At 38.1% G+C, this 22,216-nt stretch overlaps 1 protein-coding gene across 2 annotated transcripts in view; it reads left to right on the forward strand.

The window, feature by feature from the left end:
• The first annotated feature begins 1,758 nt into the window (after positions 1-1,758).
• prima1 (proline rich membrane anchor 1) overlaps positions 1,759-22,216 on the forward strand; it is a 42,232-nt gene continuing 21,774 nt past the window's right edge. The window contains exons 1-2 of one of the 2 annotated variants that reach the window (XM_084432409.1): positions 1,759-2,436; positions 3,485-3,635. In XM_084432409.1, the coding sequence (XP_084288535.1) occupies positions 2,356-2,436; positions 3,485-3,635 (232 nt within the window). In that variant the 5' untranslated portion in view covers positions 1,759-2,355. Of the gene's footprint in view, positions 2,618-3,484; positions 3,636-22,216 lie in introns of both variants that reach the window. The other variant, XM_084432408.1, reaches the window with a different exon arrangement.

Here is a 22,216-nt window from a genome sequence, read left to right on the forward strand (position 1 = left end):
TGAGGTGCTGGCAGACTCTGACTCAGTCCATAAAACAAGACCTATAAATTAAGATTCAATTTATTCTGGGTAGAATTTATTGCTTTGGTGATTTACTGGAGCAACCTCATTTAGGATGATCACATCAGAGGGCTCCGCAGTCTAATTAAATCCGATGAAGGAGGGGGTTTAGTGCAAAAGTGTAAGCTGTCACCACACACTGCAGTTTGGTAGAAGAAGAGGTGGGAGAATTAATTAATTAACAAAAAAGATCCTCCCAATAATTTGTCAATAACTACAAAGATATATAAACAAAATTATTGGTATTTTTGTCTTTGTTTTTTCAATTCAATTTACGGTAAATCCTTATTAGGCATATAGACAGGTAGACAATATACTGTTATATATAGTCAAACCAAAATGTATTCAGATACCAGATATAATTTTTGATATTTTTAACAAGTGGGTGCAGGACACTTTAGTTAATTTATGTAAGTGAGGACAGCAAAATAAAGTAAACTGTGACATATCATACCCAAAACTTCTTCATAGTAAAATGTATTAAAATTTGAGACCTAAAATTATTCATATGACCTGACCATGTTTTTTAAGTGTTTTTTTCTTTAATTGCTTATGCGACCTTTTTACACCACAGACTGAACAGAATTTTGCATATTGGTGGTTGACCTAAATTGGTATTATCTAATTGTGTACTTAAATTTACCAGCTGACAGCTTTTCAACCTAATTCATTTGTCAGACAGTCTAACATAAGGATGGCCAAAACCAGTGAAATATCTGATTTGATAACTCTGAGTTCTTGTCATATTTTATTACCATTTTCTAAACTATAGCGAATAAACTGTGATAAAGTGAGACATGTTGAAGGTGTCTGAATAAATTTTGGTTTGACTGTGTCAATATATATATATATATATATATATATATATATATATATATATATATATATATATATATATATTTAAACAAACATCTTTGAATTATTTTTTTTAAAAGATTGGATTGGATTGGAAAGATTGAAAGTATTATTGATGTTGTGCAAGCTAAATGATTGACATCCAGATACAAAACAGTACAGCCATACTAAACAGACAGTATGCTGTACATTTACATTTAAGGTTGCCATTTCTGGTACAAAGTTATACATTAACAGAAAATATACATTTATAAATGAAAATGTTCTTATAAATTAACAGAATGTAATATCAATGTTCAAATAGTATGCTGTGTTGCCTCTATGACCTAATAATTCAAAGACATAAACTTATGTAATATCACAAAGCACACATGTTTTGCACTGGTCTAAACTAGTTTTAGCACCAATGCATTATGTAAATTAGATTGTATCATACAGTAGCCTAATTAGAAAGGACCAATGCGTTTGTTCCATCAACCAAAAATCATGATTCAGACACAAGCCTAATTGAACTAGAAGTGTTTATTTAGACTACTAAAACCTGCACCTCCTGTTCGTGACTTTATACTTTGCTCCAATACTTTGCCACTTTTACTGCCATTTACGATTTATTTATTTTGGCTTTCATGTCATTTTTAATTTATTGAAGTCTTTTAATTAGAACTTTGTTTCTGCTGTTAATCAAATCCCATTTGGATGGTAATACATAGTATGGAGACACACACACACACACACACACACACACATACACACACTAGCTACGTCATTTAATTTACCACGCAAGCCAAGCTAAAATTAAAATTCTGCCACCTAAACAAAAGCTGTGGATGGCAAACTGCCCCCCTCCCCCTCGGCTTTCTCCCTTACTGCCTCATGTGCTCTGTGTCTGTCTACTCTGCAGAGTACATTCAACTCGCCCCGAATACATGCTCACTGTCTAACGCCGTGACCTAACCAAACGTAACCCTTAGGGTTCTCGTTAAATAAATCTCTTTAGCTCAATCCAGAAGCGATAGAAAACGTGTGATTTCGTCGCTAATGTAAATGGCTATCACATTAACAATAGTGCGTTATCTTGGCGCGCGTCTCTCACTGGACGCCTTCACGTCAGCTGGTGCTATAGAAGTAATGAAGAGGTGAATCTACAGTCTAGGGACCTATTTGAGCACCGGCGTCCGCGCGATTGACCGAGTCAACGTGTGTTCTCCGTGCTGTTTTGAGTATCCGTAACTTCTGTGCCGTGTACTGACATCATTTCATCATGCCTGGCAAGAAATGAATCCTGATTCAACGCTCGACTCACATAGAATCGCGCGCGGAGAGAACTTTGCTTCGCAACTCTTGTGTGGATACGGCACGCGCCACGGCAGCGCGCGGAGGATCAACAACTTTCCTCAGAAACAGCGCTAGCGTCCTTCCTATGTCGCTTCAAACCCTTCCATGTCACCAATTATTGTCGCTCTAATTGGACGAGCATGTTTCAGACACCATATCTGCTCAAACTCGGGGAAAACATCGTTGGTAAGCCTTGAGAAGCGGATAATAAATGACTTTTATGCGCCTCAGACTCGCGTCCTCACCAGGTGGACTGTGAAGAGACAGAAGAGGAATGTTTATCCGAAATTCATTGCCGCTTAGTTTGGGGTTTTTGCCGCTTTTGTTCAGTCACTGTTTTCTCTCAGTATTTCTTCCGTTATTGCAGGTAAGTTGGAATGAGCAGTTCAGTCGTTGATGATAATTCATAGTGAAGTAACGTTACAATAACGAACCGTCGCTAAAATGCACGTGCATAATGGTCACAGTTTTGGATTATCTAACGTTACTGCGCTGAGATTGATCAGATTTATATATATATATATATATATATATATATATATATATATATATATATATATATATATAATATATAGCTATTATTTTATACATTTACATTTAAATATATATATTACATTTATATTATATAGTTAAAGTCATTAGCCTATGACGGTTCAATCAGTATGCTAAGGTTTGGGGAATAGTGTTTGAAGATTTCACTTGAATGCACTTGTAATATTTTGATTTTACTCATCTAATAGTTGTATTTACTACTAGAATACTTTTTATTCTACTCTCCTCTCAGTTCCAGCACTGGTTAAAGTCATTGAAATTGAACTGTTTTCTGGAGACTTGGCTTTTGGTCCTTTACTACTGTCCCCTGTGACAACAGTGCTCACAAGACTAGCAAAAGTGTTTCCAGGATGGCCTATTAGGGGGAGGCAGTGTCAGGGTTCACCCCTCAATACTCCCACTCCTCTGGGGGTCCGAGGCTCTGCGGTGTGGGTGGGTGCTCTCTTTGAGAGACCTCAGCCTCCACACACCCTTCATTCTCCACTTTAGTGGGAGGGAGCTCCCATTCGCCAGCGTGCCGAGAGAAAAAAGAGAGTGCTTGTGGTGTTCTCTTCATTGTAAATTCCAAGTACTATTGCGAAAAATCTCTTTTTACTATGCAAGTTTTTGCTGCACTATACATGGCATGGTGATGAAAGTGACAAAAACACTAATCTAATTTGTGCTGTTTTCTTCACCCTAGTTTGCAAGAGGGGAGCTCCAGAAGTCATGCTCTCGAACCACAGTGGCACTGCTGGAAGGAAGCTGCCAGTTGCCATGCCAGTGTAGGCCCTACCCACCGTTACCGCCTCCACCCCCTCCTCCACCACCCCCAAGGCTCCTGGCACCAACTGGTGAGTAGCTCTGCCCTGTAATTATGTCTCTGCAGTCCTGATTCATAGTTTTCAGTAACGTGAGACCTGGAGGGCTAAACATCCATAGAACTGCTGCTCAGGCCTGTTAATTCTACATATGTTTCAAGCCATGAATATTTAAATAACCTCTCTAAAGATGGAAAATAAAGATATGTGAACAAACTGCAAGTTTTGTCCACATACAGTACCCGCCGCAGTATTTCAATCACTAAAAACAGCGCAAAGTTCTTAAACGCTTAACGTGGCTTAATTTACTAAAGGTGCAGTCACATTTACCTTTGCCTGGTGAAATTTTACTGGTGAAGTCCAGCGGGAGAGGGAATTTTGTGAACATTCATGTTCAAGTTGGTCATGAGATTTTGCTGCATGACAAATAGAAAGCTGCTTGGTTTGAAAGTGACTTCATACATCACTATGCTATAGACAACGGACAGTAGATCTTTGTTGCCTGTAAAATTTTGCCTAGATAAATGGATTTAATAGGGCCCTAGTTAACCTAGATAAATGTGCGCTATTATTTGATGCATATCCAAGTGTTTGGGGGGAATGTTGAAGCTAAAGTATTAGCGTGCTTGCACGACATGGAGGCACCGTGCAATCATTTGTGTAAACTCATATCAACAACAAAACTTTGTGCTTTTTTAATATAAAGAAAACAAACAAGATGTGCTTTCTGCCGTCTCAGTCTCCTTCAACTGGAGCTCGTCACAAAAATGAACCGCAATTCAGCGTATAGGGTACTTGCCTCACACACATGAAAATACACATGATATCTATAGAAAGCTTGAAATGTCTACTTTTAAACGAACCAATTCGAATCGAAAACATATACAGTACTCTCTGATTATGGAAAGTTGCATTTCCTCTATACTAAGTGTCCGCTATATTGCGGAGTTGGTGAGTCAGCATCGTCAACTTTATCTTTGCAGTCGACACTGACTAAGAAAACACTAGTTTATTAATAAATAATTAAAATGTCTCCTTGCTATTTTTTTTCAGACACATTCATAATCATTACTTTTGGCCGTGCTTTGCGGCAGCCTTTATGTGTGCGCTTGAGCGCGGAATAGGCTATTATATTATGCCTATATATAGCCTATTAAAGGCTCATGGTTTAGTATCCCAACCCCTCAGCATATGTTTAAGTTATTTAATTAATGTAAACATGCGATTAGTCGACCAATGGCTTGAATTAATGACTACTAGTCTTTGGCCAGGGGCAGCCCCAGAACACAGTTTGTAAGCTCAAACACATTTCTCTGCATCACCTCTGAAAGGTAGCTTTCTGTGTCTCTCAAATAAATCTTGCAATCTAGGATTTCCTCTAACAAGTGTGATTTTTATCTCAGTTGTCATGTTGTCAGAATCTGCAGTGAGTTCAATCCCCAAAATGAACGAATTGGCTGTGGCTGCACGCTTTGCCAGAAAGACGGGCGAGTTCATTTAATCATATTTTTTCGCCTTCCTTTTGAAGGTAGCTTATAAGCAGTTTAATAGATTGCTCTTCTTGCTGAAACAATTTTCATTTCCTGACATTTCCCGTTTTGAGAAATGGACATGGCCGGAAAGTACGTTGCTGGTCGCAATTGACACAAAGCTCAATCCGCTTTATTACAGGGGGAGGAAATTTTAGATTTGTCATCAGGGTTCCCTGTCAGGCGCTCAGGAAAGCCAGATCAATGAGGCCTTAGCATTGAAAGGGTTGTGAAATCAATCTGCCTCTAGAGTTTTAGCCTTCTTGTTTAAGCCTGAGTAATGTACTCTCACAACAACGGCAAGCTCTTTGGGAAAGAGAATTTTCATAAGAATTTATGAAAAATAAATTAGCATGTGCCTTGCATCGATACCTGCCTCATGCACACATGCTTGATACATCTTCAGATCTGAAGCGAACAAAATCAATGTTTACCATGAGCAGCCTGAAAGACTTTTATGTTTTCAGTCTGTGACATGAAATGTTTGAGGGCGAAATGCAACATAGCTATTAACAACCGTGCAAGGGCTGAGGATTTAACTGTAAAAGGCGGTTTTGATAAGTAACCAGTTGAAGGCTGGTGACAGGCTTTGCCTTTAGGGGCGAAATGACTTTAACATTAGCTTATTAAAATTATTCATGAGGAAGTTGCATTTAATGAGGACTCCCACACCTGTCGTTATTGAAGCAGTGATAAAAGGTTTAAACTGAGCAATGTATTATATTTTTGCAAAAGGAAAGGCAGCTTCAGAGGGCCCGATTGCAATAAGAAGTGTTACCGCCCTAAACCTAATAGTAGGATTAAATGTCAATTTGACTTTGAATGAATATTGGTGGCAATAAAATAACAAGAAGTCGCCATTTACCACACATAGTCTTAACCAGTTAGTCCAATAATCGTCCACAATGGATAATGCAATGCTGTTTTGCTCTATATTGTATTGTCTTCATAATAATCCTTTTGGAGCAGACACATAGTACTAATTGAACCCAGAATATTGCCAAATTTTACACATTTTTATCTCAAGATTAGTCTGAATCTATTTTTAACAGAACTGCTGAGGATGTAGATGAGGGGAAGTAGATTAGATGGAATTGCTCCTGGGCTCTTGGAAAAGAACACACTCTTTTAAGCCCAAAAAAGGGCATGTGTGGCAGTCAGAAACACATGGCAAACTCAGCTAACCTTACAGAGGTGCTCAGAGACACTAGGATTGTCGTTGTGACAAATTATAGTAGCCTAAAAGCCCGAAGAGCCCATCTTCACAGGCTTTTACCTTAAGCTGTGAAGAATTTGATATTATTTTTATGGTGCTAACCTTTGTGCCAATCAAGATGTGGTTTGCAGTGGCAGTAGTGGTCACAAAAAAGGAAGTAGGATTTCCTCTTTTTGACCTTTTCCATCATCTAACACGCACTAACTTAAGGTTAATCTTTAAAAACTTTAATAATAATAACTTTTAAATGTTAATCTTTAGCAAATCTCAAATTGTAGGCTACATTACAATGTTGTGATGTCTAAATTCACTTATAGCATTTAAAACAAGTGATTTTAGATTTTGTGTTTTTTGTTCATTTATACATTTTTTACAAAAAGTTGCTGCCTAAAAACAACAGGATAACACAGAGAGCTTTGAAATGGCAAGTACTTCTTTGCTCTTGTCAGCCGCTCTCCCTCCGGGCCTGTCGACTTGACTCCCCCTCCTGACAATCAAAGTAAGGGAGAGAAAAAGCAAAGCCTATGTCTCCCTGTCCGGAGGGCTGTTTTGTCTTGCAAGTGTATCTGCCTGTTTATGCTAATTAAAAGCATGTCAACATTAGTTAAGCGTTTCAGTATCTTTGGAATTAATTAAGTGTAGCCAAATCAAAAACACACTGTGACACAAAACACAAATAAAGCGAAACAAATTCATTTGTCTATATCTTCTCATCAGGTGAAATCACGGCAGGTGACAGCACATTTCTGAGATAACCAGGCAATGTTTTCGCTTGTACAGCGTGACGGATTGCAGAAAATTCTCCCGCGTATCACAGTTCTGAATTATTCAAATGTGTGGAAGTAGGATAGCTTGCTATAGGGAAAATTGCTGTGTCAGAAATGTAAAATTGTTCTACACAGTGAGAAGGCAGTCAGTGAAGTGATATAATACATAACAATGTAAAAGAATAGGTGTACAGTTAAAGATTGGCATACTTATTATGCTTTTCGACTTTTTCAACTTTAGTTAGTTTGTATAAAAAACATCTGCAAGGTTGCAAAGCTCAAAGTCCAGTCCAAAGGGAGATATTTTATTTAACAATCCCCTTTTCAAAAACTATGACTTGTTTGGACTACAACATAGTTTTTCCGGCTCTTATGAAGTCACAATGTTCCTAATTTAAATAATCTGCCCCCACGGAATACGCAAAAAAAGGCTGTTAGGTCTGGTTGAGCTGCATTAGAGAAGACACTTTTTGTTTGTCCTTTCTAAATCTAATGAACTTAGGGCCCTGTTTTTACTTTCTAAGGCTGATAAACTTAGGACCCTATTTTAACGATCTAAGCGCATGGTCTAAAGCGCATGGTGCAAGTGCACTTAGGGCGTGTCCAAAATCAAATCCACTTTTGCTAGTTTAATGACGGGAAAATGGTCGGCCTAACCGGCACATGGTTGTCCCTATTTTCTAAATGAGTTATGGGTGTGTTTTGGGCTTAACGTGCAAAAAAACAGTCTCATCTCCCATTCCTTTTAAAAAGCCAGTTGCACTCATGCCATGGCAGATTCGCTATTTACATGGCGGAGTTTGCAAGCGGAAAGACTGAACGCTTCTCCAGAGAGGAAACAGACCTGCTCGTGCGAGAGGAAAGTGCGCAAGCAGACTATCTACGGGACAAGCCGGATTCCACCATATCTTTATGGACACAATATTAATCTTTTACATTGTAATCCTTTTATTTTTAATATTTGGCTAGTTTGTGTACTGCTGCATGTCCCTGTGTGTGCAATAAGCGGAGTGTACGTGCGTTGTGGACCCGCCTTTAAATAAAAAATAAAAAAATGCGCCATTGATTTTAGACCAGGTTTTTGTTGGTCAATGGCGCAGTCTATTTCAGTTGCCTCAAAACAGCAACGCGCCAACAATGCGCCTGAACACACCGCGTTCTCAGACCATCACGCCCATGGGCGCAAATGCATTTAGCCATTTAAACAACATGGCGCAGGACGTGAAAATGATAACTGCGTCAGACTGAAACTAGCAAAAAACGCTTTACAACACACTGCATTGTGCTGAGTTTATGATAGGGCCCTTAGAGTGGTTAAAATTATTTTTTAAACACTGTTCAGGAACATTTAGAACCCCAACGTTTATCTGTGCACTGCAGATTTTATGGAGAACAGCTTGTTTTCTGTTGCTTTTGTAAGCTATCGCTTTTGTAAGATGGTTTACTGAGTTTTTAACACCACAATTAATCATGAAAACATATTGATTTTGACAGGTACACCCCAAAAACAAAATCAAGACTTTGTAAAAGGGCATAATAGGACCCCTTCACTCACAGTAAACTATTTTAGTGCCATTTTGTTTTATTTCTCAGTGAATGTGTAGTATTTGCAGCTGAAAGAGAGAGTGTGTGTGTGTGTATATTTACAGTGTTTTCCAAGATGTAGAAATGGTCATGTATGTTGCCTACATTTGACATCACTACATTTTGGCTAGCTCCGATTCTTGTTGCTGTTCTTAGTTCATAGATTAACCTTCTGTTTTTGACCAGTATACTTTCGAATAAAGCCACTTATTGTATATGTTTTACTCTGTCAAAGTGTGGACTGCAATGCAGATGCTGGTGAGCCAGGCTTATTTTACACTTTTTGATTCATTCTAGGGTTGTTCATAAATCCTTTCAAACAGAGGAAATTTCAAAGCTACCTTTCTTCATAGACACAAGATCTTGTCCGCTGTATGAGTACTGGACCATAGTGCAGGAGGATGAGGGGTGTAACTCCCGCTGATTTTTTTCGCTGACTATGAAATTGAGAAATTCACCTGGCATAGAGTAGAGAATCTGATGATTAAGGAGCCATTCACCTCTACTCACACACTCGTACATTCACCTTCCCTTCTGTCCAACGTGTTGTCAAGCTTATCTGCTAATGTTACATTGGACATTGGTAATTTGAGGAGCATTAGTAGATTGACAATCATTGGCTGAAAGCCATGCAGTTGTTGTATGCACAAGATGGAATGCTAAGCTGCAAATAAGTTCAAGACCCTCGAATAGTCTTAGCTTCGAGGCCATAAAGCTTTTTTATGTACTGCTGATGAATGCTTTCCAGTTTAGGTTAATTACATAGTAGAGAAGCTATTCACGATTCTCATGATGCAGCAGTTTGCATTTAGTTTGACTGTTTTATTTGTAGTGTGCCTTTACCTGTACTTAAAAATGCTATTTGAGATCATAATAAAGTGTTTCATCAACTTTCAGATTATTGTCTGCAATGAAGAATCAATTTTAAGTGTCATATTTAGGGCTGCGTGTTGCCAACTATATTTCACGATACAATACAATTTATGATACAGGTGTGCAGATCCTTATAGTGTAGAGCAGGTAAAGCCCTAGGAGAAACATAATGGGATTTTAAAACCGTTGCTTTCAACAGTGCTATCTGGGATAGGCACATATCTTTGCAGATAAAACGAATTGCTCCCCTTTTTAGAATCAAGATTTAATGTTGTGAACTTTGTACATTGTGTCATGTCTTGGCTGAGTTGTTTTGCCACCTGTGTGAATCATTTAGTCTGCTTAATCTCCACCCTTTCTTACTATCGACCGTAAGCTTGCATTCAGATCTGCCTCTATCTCCCCAAAATCCAATCAACACCCAATGGATAGAAGTCCTTGCTCAACTTTTGTTCCGATAAGTCGTTTCACTTGGATGTACACCACAATATGAAAGAAATGGTTTGTCGCTACTCCATCACAACTTTAAAGTGAAGGCTTTTCACTTCACAGAATTTGTCCTCTGCATTTAACCCATCCAAGTTAGGGCACACTAGGGCTAGGCGATATGGCAAAAAAATGAAAGGTGTTTTTTTTTTTTTATAGATTATCCAATTCATGATTTTGATTTCATGACATTTTAAATACTAATTAATAGAAAAAATCTGAAAAATTGCCCAGCCCTAGTGAACACACATCAGGTGCAGTGAGTGGTGAAAACACACACACACACACACACACACACACACACACACACACACACACACACACACACACTGCAAACCGTAAATTAAAATTGTTAAAGATAACTAGAAGCATGTTGCAGCTATAATCACAAAGTACTGATAGAGTAAAAAAAAATTTAATGTTACAATTATTAACAGAGGATGTCTGATTCAGTTGGGAGTGGGATCTCTGTAGCTACTACCATAAGGCTGATTGGTCTGTTGTTTGGATGTGGGTGTTACATTTATTTATAATGTTAGTATATAATTAAGAGAAGGACTCAATTTAGACGAGAATCGTTACCTTCTACTAAAGTGGCTATTCTGAGCTGTTTCCGGGATCGGGCTTTCCTTATTGATTTAATTAGCTTTTTATGTTGGAAAGGATGCCAGCAGGCAGTTGAACGACCAACTGTTATTTCACTCAGAAACTTGGCAAAAGGTCTAAATCAATAATGAAAATGCACCAGGCAGCACAACGAGAAAATTAGCTTACGGTATTCACCAGAGGTCAAAATAAATTAGAAAAAAAATCCAGTCACAGACATTTCTATCTGGGTGGGATTAGATTTCAGTACTGTAGTCTTGAGATGTTTGAAACATTTAGCAAGCAAATTATGTAAAATAATATTTAACTCAAAACTTGACAATAATTAAGTTACTGTGAGAAACATTATATTATAGTTATATATTATATCATATATATATATATTATAGTTTTGAAAATATTTTTAAAAACAAATCTGTAGAATTCTATTATGTACACGTGTAAATACATTAAAGTCACGCGATATCTCTTTCTTCCTCTTGCACATCTAGCCCAATGCCGCTGAAAATGTCAGGAGTTGTGGTGGAATGTCAGGAGTCACGGTCTGGCTCAACCACATCCCCTCAAATGAACGGGGACGGGACGTGCTCGCCGGTCTGGCCTTGCACCAGGCTCCTAGCTTTAATTAAAGAGTGCTTTAGGATGTGTGCCAAAGACTTTGGAGTGTCGCCTTCATCGATCACCCTCACCGTTTCATCTAGCTTTCCACACCCCCACAGCTTTTGAATCATCTTTGTACATCTTTTTTATTTTTTCATTTCTCCACTCATCGTCATTGGATGATGGAGTGATGTTTTCCCGTTGATGACTAACTAGGTAGGATGGGGGAAGCAGCAGTTGCCTGCAGGCTCTGCACTGACCTTTGCTCGGATGCACTTTGTCATGAGTGTGGATGAGCCACCCACAGGGATGGAGGCCCACGATTGCTCCTTCCCTCCGCCTGCAGACTTTCCCATTGTACAAGTAGAGCAGAGGCCCTCTCTACCTGCGCTTGTGATCAAACGCAAGAGGTCTGTGGCTCGGGTGACAGAGGATAAAAGTGGGCACACTGGGGGCTCTAGTTCTGCAGGACGAAGGTCTCGGCATCTGAACACATGCAAAATCAAAGCCAGTGATATCCACTTCTTGCTTGTGGAATATCTGAGACCATTCAAGTACAAGCAGATGGTACTGCAACCAAAGAGAGAGTGAGAGTTAAAAAATGTGAGCCCATACTCTAACTGAGCGTTAAGAATTCGTCTGGAGTTGAAAATTCTTGTAAATTACTTAAAAGTCCCTGACACTGCTCCTTGTTTGGCAGTCTACCAGAAAAATGTGCAGAGCTCAACTCAGATGGAGTTATTGTTTGTTTTTATATCTGGAAGCCTGTCAGTCCTCTTATTTTAAAATCAGTTTTGCCCAGGCAATCCAGAGCCATGTAACTCCATTAAACAGGAGAGCAGGTACAAAAATAGCCTAATCTAATAGGCCTGGTTCTCTCTGTCTTCATAAGACCAACCCTCTGATATGTCTGCTGCTCCTTTATCATCGACAGGAGATGCTACTATTCACAGTGTGCACGTTGCATCAAAATTTCACATGCTTTAACATTGAATTACAAAATTGTTTTCATTTGTGGTTTTGCTTATAAGACATTAACTTTAAGTTTTAGTGTAGCTGTTGAAACATGGATTTATCAAATAAATGCAGAATAAGAAACTTATTTCAAAAACATAAAAAAAAATTCGTACCTACCCCAAACTTTTAAATGGTAGTGTATGTTTACACATATTAGTAAATATTACATTTTATGCAGTGTGAAGTACATGGAAACGGATGTCAATTGAATATGCAATCTAATTTTACAGACAATGATGCATTTGCTGGCATTTTTTCGAAGTTTAAAGGGGTAGTTCACCCAAAAATTAAAACTTATCCTCATGTTGATCCAAACCAGTATGGCTTACTATAAAAAGAAGATATTTTGAAGAATATTTTTCCTTTTGTCCATATAATGGGACTGAATTGACTTTCATTGTATGAACACAGAGATATTTGGATCTTTTGGTTTGACATGAGGGCGAGTAAATGATGACAGAATATTAATTTTTGGGTGATCTGTTTAAGAGTCTAAAAGGCTCCTATTGGATCACAGTGTCCCTTTTCCCATGCATGTCCACTACATTCCCTACAAATGCACAAGGATCCAATTACTGAGTTCATCCAAGCTAGACACTCATTTCCACTGGAGGTCATATCTTTCGGGCAGCCATCTTTTCTCGGTATGAACATAGTGTGTGTTGGGCCATTTGAGACTAAGGAGTCTTCGGAAGACAGGCCTTGTCTTCAAGGCTGCCACTACACTCATTACCGAATATTAGTCATTTCACTCTTTGCTGTAAGTTATCAGACTGAGAGCATGTGTAGAAAGACACTGAGGGCCTAGAAGCAGACAGATCTTTCATTGAAATAAGAGGAAATAAAATCACTGCTGGAAAATGTTCTTGATCTTTGGAGTCTTAATGTATTGGCATTAAAGTTGTGTAATCAACCAGTATACATTCTTATGTAGATGTTTGAAAATCAAGTTTTTAAAGTTCTTTATATGTCTATGTGGTGTTTTTAATATGCTTTAAGACAAACCATGTGCAAATTCATAAGTCAACACCATTGCTGAGTATTTTCTCTTTAAAACTGCAATGAACTACAGTCTCAAAAAGGTTTGAAATCGCTGGTGTTTCTGACATCACAAACTACCTTGGAACCATTATGTCAACGTGCCGGCGGGCTTTAGCATGTCATCATTATGCTGCGAAGCAGGGGAGTCTGAAGTGAAGCCAGGTTATCCTGGTATATTTTTCTGTTAAAATGAAAATGTTTAGTTTTAGCAATATAGCGGGTGTATGATGTATATTATGATTTTATAATCAACTATATGCCTTTCTCCACTGACTTTCTGAGTTGTTCAAAGGGTTTCTGGTGATTGTTGGAACGCAGCTGCCTGACTCTGAGATATGGAATGAGAACATGGTTTGTGTAACATTAGCAACACATTATTAGCTGTTTGATAACATAGTCAAGCAAAAGGCTAATCATATTAAATGCCGTTATGTGTCCGACGTTGTAAAGACCAACACCATTGTGCAGCGTTTACCTCAGTAAGTTAAACCAAGTGAATCTCTGAGCCGGTGTGAGTGAGTGGAGGTGGTGGGGCTAATTTTCATATTCATAGATCCGCGTATACTAAATGTAGCCAGGGTGTAGAGTTACATCCAAGCTATTTTAAGCATTTAAAAATGTAATTTTGGTGATCAAAGATGAGTTTTAAGGGCTACAATTATTGACTACAGGGGGACTTTAACAAATGGGCAAGTCCACTTTGATATTTAAATGAGGTCACTGAGGCCTTTCTTTCTGCCTTCTTTATAATGTATTTTGATTTCCGGCTGTGTCGTGGTTTATCAGTAAAGAATCTGACTTGGTGATCAATATTAGAGTTACTTTCTGCTCTGTTGAATTATTTTCACAGTTATGTGTTTGCGTTTTTCTGTCCGTTTGGGGTCATCGATCAGGATGATAAACCGCAAGAGAGAAGCCAATCTGAAGTTGCTGATGCATTGGTCTCGACCCAAGGGAGAATTATTCAGTGATTTATACTCCAAAGCTGCTGGCTAATACCTCACAGCCTTTTATTTAATGGGAGGTTTGAGAGAATGAGGAATAACAGAGCGATGTTTCTAGTATTTCTCCTGTGTAACAGTGTCACAGTGTACCAGTGCTCTTTTCCATTGAAATAATGCTGATTCCCGTGCTAAAGACTGTGATCAGCTGGTAAGAACTCTAAACTAGAGATGCACCGATACTTCTTAATCAGGGAGTTAATGAATGTCGAATTCTTCCCTCAGATATCAGACCGATTATTAATCGATACATATTAAATAATTGGCAAGAAGAGTGGAATATGTGCTAGAATAATAAGCTATATGAAACTCATCTGGAAATTACAAACAGACTTTTTATCACTCTTAAAACTAGACTTGATCAAGTGGTCTACACCAGATGTCGTATGCTTTTTTGCTTAAAGGTGAAGACCCAACTTTATGCATGTTTGTAAGATTCCCCTATCTGTTAAACATATTTTATTAGATTGTCCTGGACTTAATACAAGTAGAATGCTCTTTATGAAGTTACCCCACTTAAGGACTTAATTAGTAAGATTAGGCTATGCCTGAAATGGTTTTGGATTTTTTTTATCATATGTCGAGCGGCACATGAACCTGAAAAGAAAAAAAGTGTCACAGATTCCACAAAATCATTAAGCAGCACAACTTTTTGCTGCTGAAAATTCAGCTTTGCCACCAGGAATAAATTACATTTTTAAATATATTGAGATGCAGTGACGGACTGGCCATTGGGCAATGTGGGCAAATGCCACTGCGGCCGCCTGGTCTCATCACTTGTTGTGGCCGCATCACAAACAAATAAATAGGCTAAATAAAGCGAGGAAGCGGCCGCCTATTGGCGCAATGGCTGCAAGCGGCAGCACCACCAGCGGCTCGCTCGCCGGCGCTCATCACAACTTGTGGCGCACATATAAAAAGGCTAAATAAATAAATAAATAAAGCGGAGATGTGGCCGCTTTTTGGCGGATTGGCCGCCCGCAACCGGCAGCACAACCATATAAAAAGGCTAAATAAATAAATAAAGCGGAGTGTCTGCAACAATAGGCCGTCGCAAATCAACAGACTAAGTATATGAACTGACAAAATGTAAAAATGTGTACCTTGAATCAATGCAATGTAAGTCGCTTTGGATAAAAGCGTCTGCATGCATAAATGTAAATGTAAATGTAAATATGAATAAAATAATAATAAATTAAGCGGAGCTGCAGGCGGCCACAAAAAAACAAGGAAAAAAGCAAACAAACAAACACCACGGCCTATCTCTGAAAAATAATAGCCCTATGAACTAAATAATGGACAAATAGCCTAAATGTATGTAATCTCTCTATTTATAAGGTATTTTGAATGTTTTTAGTCAGTGGAATTTCCAACGCATTCTCATCCTTTGGCGTCATAATACTGATGCTTTTGACATTTCGTCTACATCGAACGCACATGGCACCCTTTAGCGTCAATATGAGACGCACATAGCTTTGTTCGGTTATGGGTAGGTTTAGGTGTAGTGTAGGGTTAGGGTTAGACCGCTAGGAGGCGCCTTCTGGCCCATTTCTATCTGCGTCTCATATTGACGCTAAAGGGTGCCATGTGCGTTTGATGTAGTCGAAATGTCAAGAGCGCACAGGCTGGAATTTCTCGCGATCATTGACCTGATGAGATGATAGATAATGACAAGTGAATGATGGGTAATGAGAGCATATCAACAACACGGAGTGAAAGAAAATGGATCGAGGAATGAGAAAACGGCGAGTAGAAAAGGGTGAGACAAATGTGGCCTCTCTGCTAAAATTGCCAGGGCCTCTTTTTGGTGCCAGTCCGCCACTGTTGAGATGTAAAACAGATATTTAAAATTTTAACAATATTTCACTATATTATTGTTTTTACTGTATTTTTGATCAAATAAATGGAGCCTTGGTAAGCATAATGTAATAATGCCAATGCAAAAGGGATAAAAAGACTGGTGTTTTCATTCCAGTCGCTATCATACAGGCAGTATTTGAGCTACTGAAAGCTATTGTATGAACTTACTAGTAAATTTGGTTGTCAATCCCAAACACTTTCAAAAACCTTGGTTTAAGAACAAATACATCTGAATCTGAGGCTTAATTCTCAAAAGTATTTATACAGAAAGGCAAAAAGAGGCAGAGAGGGAGGTATACAGTGGTGGAAAGTGAAAGACGAAGAGGTAGAGGAAGGACGAGTGTGAGAGAAGAGGCAGAAGCCCTGTGTGCTCATGAGGGCAATGAACTTGTTAATTAGCATTCTCCTGTGGATTTTTATAAGTACCATTTAAACTGCTCAGTAAAGCAGGGTGCCACTATCAGTTCTCAACCAGAGAAAACTCATCTGAACTTTAAAGTGGAGGGGAAGGTAGAGCAGCCTGAAGCACTAATATGTTTCTGGATGAAACGGCTGCGTAATGGTCCAAATAAAGCGCCTCTCGGATATGGAATGATAAATGGAGTAGAGCAGAATGCTGCAGCCTTGTGATTGGGCCATCAAGCTGTATTGGTGTGAGAGACCAGTTTGAGAGCGATAATAGTAAAAGTACTGTTCTCTACATTAGGGATGGGTGGGATGATCGAAAATAGCTAAGATACACTGCTGATCCAAAGTAGGGCTGTGCGCATCGACTTATTTGACAGTTGTTTAAACGAAAGTTTTGTAACCCGATAAGTCTATAAGTAAGAACCCCTCTAATAGGGCTGGGCGGTATATCGAGTTTGTACGATATATCGATTATTATAAAAAAAAATTACGATATGGAATGAGGCAATACTGTTTATATCGATACAGTAGTTTTGATACAAGCACATCTGAAAAATAGCGGAGGACGCAGTGTGAGCTGCTGCAGTGAAAGTACATTTTACAATTTGTCCTAAACATGAGACAAGCTTATATTAAGGGCTTCAAAATAACTGGTAAGATATAGTTAACAAGTTTAAAGTAGCTTGCCCTATCAGATGCTCTGACAGATACTGTTGCTGACTGACAGATAAATACTTGCACTGTTTAATGCGTTTGAGATGTGGTGCTTTCCTCAGTGCTTTACTTACATTTCACAGGTATATTCTCCATCTGTAAATGTTAGAGAGTCAAACAAATATGTCCATTTCACTGTCAGGAGAGGATGAACCTTCTGCAAGTGAAGAAGGTCTGTTTGGCGCATGACGGAGCACAATTGAATAGTAGCGCAATAATTCTGACTAAAATATACATATTGCTAAAATATTTGTTGTTGGGCAGGATGTGAAATAAGTAAAAAAAAAAGATTTTCTTTATCCAAATAGAAAAACGTAGAAAGTACCGAGATATATATTGTATATCGCCATTTAACCAAAAAATACGGAGATATGATTTTTTTGGCCATATCGCCCAGCCCTACCCTCTAAAGACTTGTGTATATATGATCCATTTGAAACACTTAATCTATGAATCAATATAATAAATGGCGCCAAGCGCAGCACACTTGACGAATAAAGCTCATTCTGATTGAGATTCTGAAGCTCAGTTATTTTTTCTGAGTTGAAGTGAATACGCGATGGGCATTTGCTTGCTTCGGCTATCACATCTACGTGTGCATGTGCTGAATATGGTTATGCAAGACTCTAGTTGAATTATGCCAGTTTGAAATGGCACAGCTTACATAAAACTTTTCTGTTTTATTTCTAATTCAAAATACTCCCGCACCTTGTTTGTCTTTTGAGCGGTCACTTCTGTGCTCTCTGTGACTGACACACCAAAAAAACCCAAAAAACGCATGGGATCTGAGGTAAAATGATTAGGCCCTACCTCTTAAGGTATTATTTTTCCAAGTGTTATATTTTAAAGGGATAGTTCGCCCAAAAATGATATTTAACCCATGATTTACTCACCCTCAAGCCGTTCGAGATGCATATGTCAATCTTTTTTCAGACGAACACATTTTCAGTTATTTTAGAAAATGTCTTAGATCTTTCAGTGGTTATAATGTGAAGCTATGGGGTCCACATCGTTCAAGTCCCAAAATGTGCATGCATCCTTCACAAAAGTAATCCATCCGGCTCCAGGGGGATAAACGAAGGCCTTCTGAGGGTAATCCGTGCGGTTTTGTCGTAAAAATATACATATTTAAAACTTTATAAACGAAAATAACTGGCTTCCGGTAGCGGTCGACGCGCGTTCACGGAGATGGATGCTGGCGTATGACGTAGGACGTAGCGTAGGAAGCGTCGTGACGTAGAACGAACGGTTTTGTTAAAATGAGATGAAAATGTTCAAAAAGAACTGATACGCACACTGAAAACGTTTTATATTTGGAAATAAAAAAAAATCTCTATGCACCTCTTTTTTTAAAGCATACACATTAGATTATATGACCATCGTCAATTGCTATTTAGCAATAGCATCTCAAACGGCTTGAGGGTGAGTAAATCATGGGTTAAATATCATTTTTGGGCGAACTATCCCTTTAATGTGCTATTTAAAATGCTTTTAAATATAAATGTAACACAGTTCAAGGTGCAGGGGAGAATGGGGAACCGGTGAACTGTAAACGGAAGTTTTAAAATAAATAAAACAAAGGTAAACGGCGTGTGCTTCATAGCCGACTGCCGCCCATACATAGACCAAACTCAGTTTACAGTAAATGTCCCAGGCCTGGTCTTCTCTCGTCTTCCACTGTCGTTACTCCTCCTCTTATCCTTCGGAGCTCCTGGGACTCCAGACTGGTGCAGTGCGCAGTGACGTTCATTAACACTTGTGCCACCGGCCTCAATCCTTTTCTACGGTACGCGCCCGGCAGTAATTTGAACGCTAAAATATTGTGTCTTTTTTTCTGTGTAATCACCTATTGTTTTCAGTGTCGACTAATAGCAGCTGTGTACCGTTTAGTTGACTAGTCGAATAAACGTGCACATCCCTAATCCAAAGCCTGAAGTCTGGAACCCATGGACATCACCAAAGACTTGGTTTCCTCCTTTGCATTTGCAGTGTGTTTTGGGTCATTGTCCATCTGTACTGTGAAGCACCGTTCTTGAATCAACTTTGCTGCATTTGGCTGAATCTGGGCAGAAAGTATATCCCTATGCACTTAGGATTCATCCGGCTGCTGCTTTCTTCTGTCACAACATAAAAAACACCAGTGGCCCAGTGCCATTGGAATTGCCATGCATGCCCATGGTGTCACACTGCCTCCACTGTATTTACGGATGATGTTGTATGCTTTGGATCATGAGCTGTTCCAAGCCTTCTCCATACTTTTTTCCTTCTCCATACTCCATACCTGTCATTCTGGCACAGGTTGATTTTAGTTTCATAGTCCAAATAATTATTTTCCAGAACTGGTCTTGCTTTTTTAGATGTTTTTTTTTTCTTCTATTCTTGAGGCTTATTAATGGTTTGCACCTTGTGGTGAACCCTCTGTATTTGCTCTTGTGAAGTCTTTTCTTGATTGTAGACTTTTACAATAACACACCGACCTCCTGGAGAGTGTTTTTCACTTGTCTGGATGTTGTGAAGGTGTTTTTTTTTTCTTTTTTTTCGTTTTGTTTGAGTTTTTTTTAACCATGGAAAGGATCCTGCAATCATCTACCTCACAAACTGTTGGTTTGGCCACTCCTAATGTTCCTGCTATATCTCTGATTGATTTAGTTTTTTTTTTTAAGCTTAATGATGGCTTGCTTGACTTGCATGGAGAGCTCTTGACAGCATGATGTAGGTTCACAGCAACAGCTTTCCAATGCAAATTTTAAATGGGGCTTGGCTTTGACACAAATTTTCTATTAATTAATAATTCAATTTAATTTTAATTCACAAGCTTGCAATTCGATAAGATTCAATTTAATTCCATATCGATTAGGGATGGAACGATTACCGGTTTCACGATAAACCACGATAAAATGTCCTGACGATTAGTATTATCGTTCAAAATGTAATTATCACGAAAACCATGTTCGGTTATCGCGATTTTGAAAACAAGGTAAGTTATCAGGTAGGCCTAAATCCTGTCCAGGCAGCATCAGTCTGATGAACATTGTTGTTTTTTTGTACGAGAAGACATGGCTGAAAGCAGTGACAGCGCTCGGGAGATTTATCACCCAAAAATCCTCCCCACTGCGACTGCAGCTTCTCCATGACGTCTAACAATAACAGCGAATAGTACATACTATTCGCTATTATTGTTAAGCCCCACTAAAGATATAAAAAATATTGTAAAGCACCGTAAAGTGCACTATATTCCAAGACTTCTGAAGCCGTTCGATAGCTTAATGTGAGGTACAAATATTTGTAATATTTGTGAGGTACAAATACCTATAATAGGTACAGATATTTAAGTTGCTAAAGTTAATGGAAACTCATCTCTCCTCAGTCCTCATTCTCCATTCAGCATTCAAACAGTGCGTTGCCTTCGGTCGCGACAGTACTTTACGACAGTACAGAAGTAACGTTACTTTATCTCGCTGGAGTTTGTTTCTAAATCATGAGTCTTTCTCCTGGGTGTCAGATCACACTTGAGTAGAGAGAGCACTATGAATTGTTCTTCACGCACACAGTAACTGAAATTTACAACTGTTAAAAGAAAAGACTCGATAAACTGTTGACTAGATATGATACACTAAGCATCAACATCTATTCTCTTCCCCTTGTTTTCTGAACTTTTCAATGCGAACTGACTCAATGTTGCTTCAAGCGCATCATTCTGCGCACGGGATGCGCTCTGGCACTCTATTGAAGCCTTTCATATTAGGCCTATAATACTTTTGCCCAATAAAATATTAATATTATTAATGGTCTTTCTTGTTCTGTACTATCTATCAAATGTTGTTGCTTCATGAAAAAGCTGCGCTATACATTTAAAATACATTTCTTTTCATTTATATGTAAATACATTTGTTTTTCATCAATGTATTTTATAACAATACAAAGAGCAATGTGGAACATTTTACATTTTATTTGTTCCAAACTAATTTTTTTTCTTTTTTTTTCACTATAATAACATTTGCTGCTGAATTATCCACTAACCTCATTTATAATGCCATTTTAATGAAACGAGAGAGCGCGTCTGCGGTGATAGAAGAGATGTGATCACTGTGTTATAATGCGTTGCTATTGACGATGGCCATATAATTTAATGTGTATGTTTAAAAAAAAAGAGATGCATAGAGATGCTAATTGTTTTTTTATTTATTTCCAAATATAAAACGTTTTCAGTGTGCGTATCAGTTCTTTGTGAACATTTTCATCTAATTTGAACAAAACTGTGATAATCGTGATAATTTTGGTCACTATAATCGTGATATGAAATTTTCATACCTTTACATCCCTAATATCGATTAATTGGTGTGGATCAGGTTCAGTAGATGGCAAATTTTCTCAAGGAAAAAAATATTAAAGGTTAAAATTAACTGATTTGTTGGCTACTTGTATTTAAATTGCACATACGGGAGTTTTTATAATAACATTATAAAATACATGTTCTTAGTTTCTGTTTTTTTAAATAATTTTTTTTTATATTTAAATGGTGCTGTCATAAAATCATGACGAATTTATTCAGAAATAAATATTGAAGAACAGGTTAAGTAAAAATACAATTAATATGCAATGTAGTGCATATATTTAGCAAAATGCTCTAGATCATTTTACCAGCTGGCTAATGAGTTTTGAATGGCTTACATGACATTGTTTTCATTCTGTTTTATTGACGTCTTTCAACATACCTTCTGATTTTCTTTCATGTTTATTTATTTTATACTTTGCTTGAACTGAGGCGTGATCTGTCATGCCATGAATTTAAAATCTGATCCTTTGTTTCATATCAGAATTGACAAAGCACAAAGCTTATTGCGATTTATTGGATTGGAGGGGAGGTACGATACAAATCTTTAATTCATCAGCTGAAAACAGCGGAGACTGA

Source organism: Rutilus rutilus, assembly GCF_951802725.1.
Source record: "Rutilus rutilus genome assembly, chromosome: 15".
NCBI lineage: Eukaryota > Metazoa > Chordata > Actinopteri > Cypriniformes > Leuciscidae > Rutilus > Rutilus rutilus.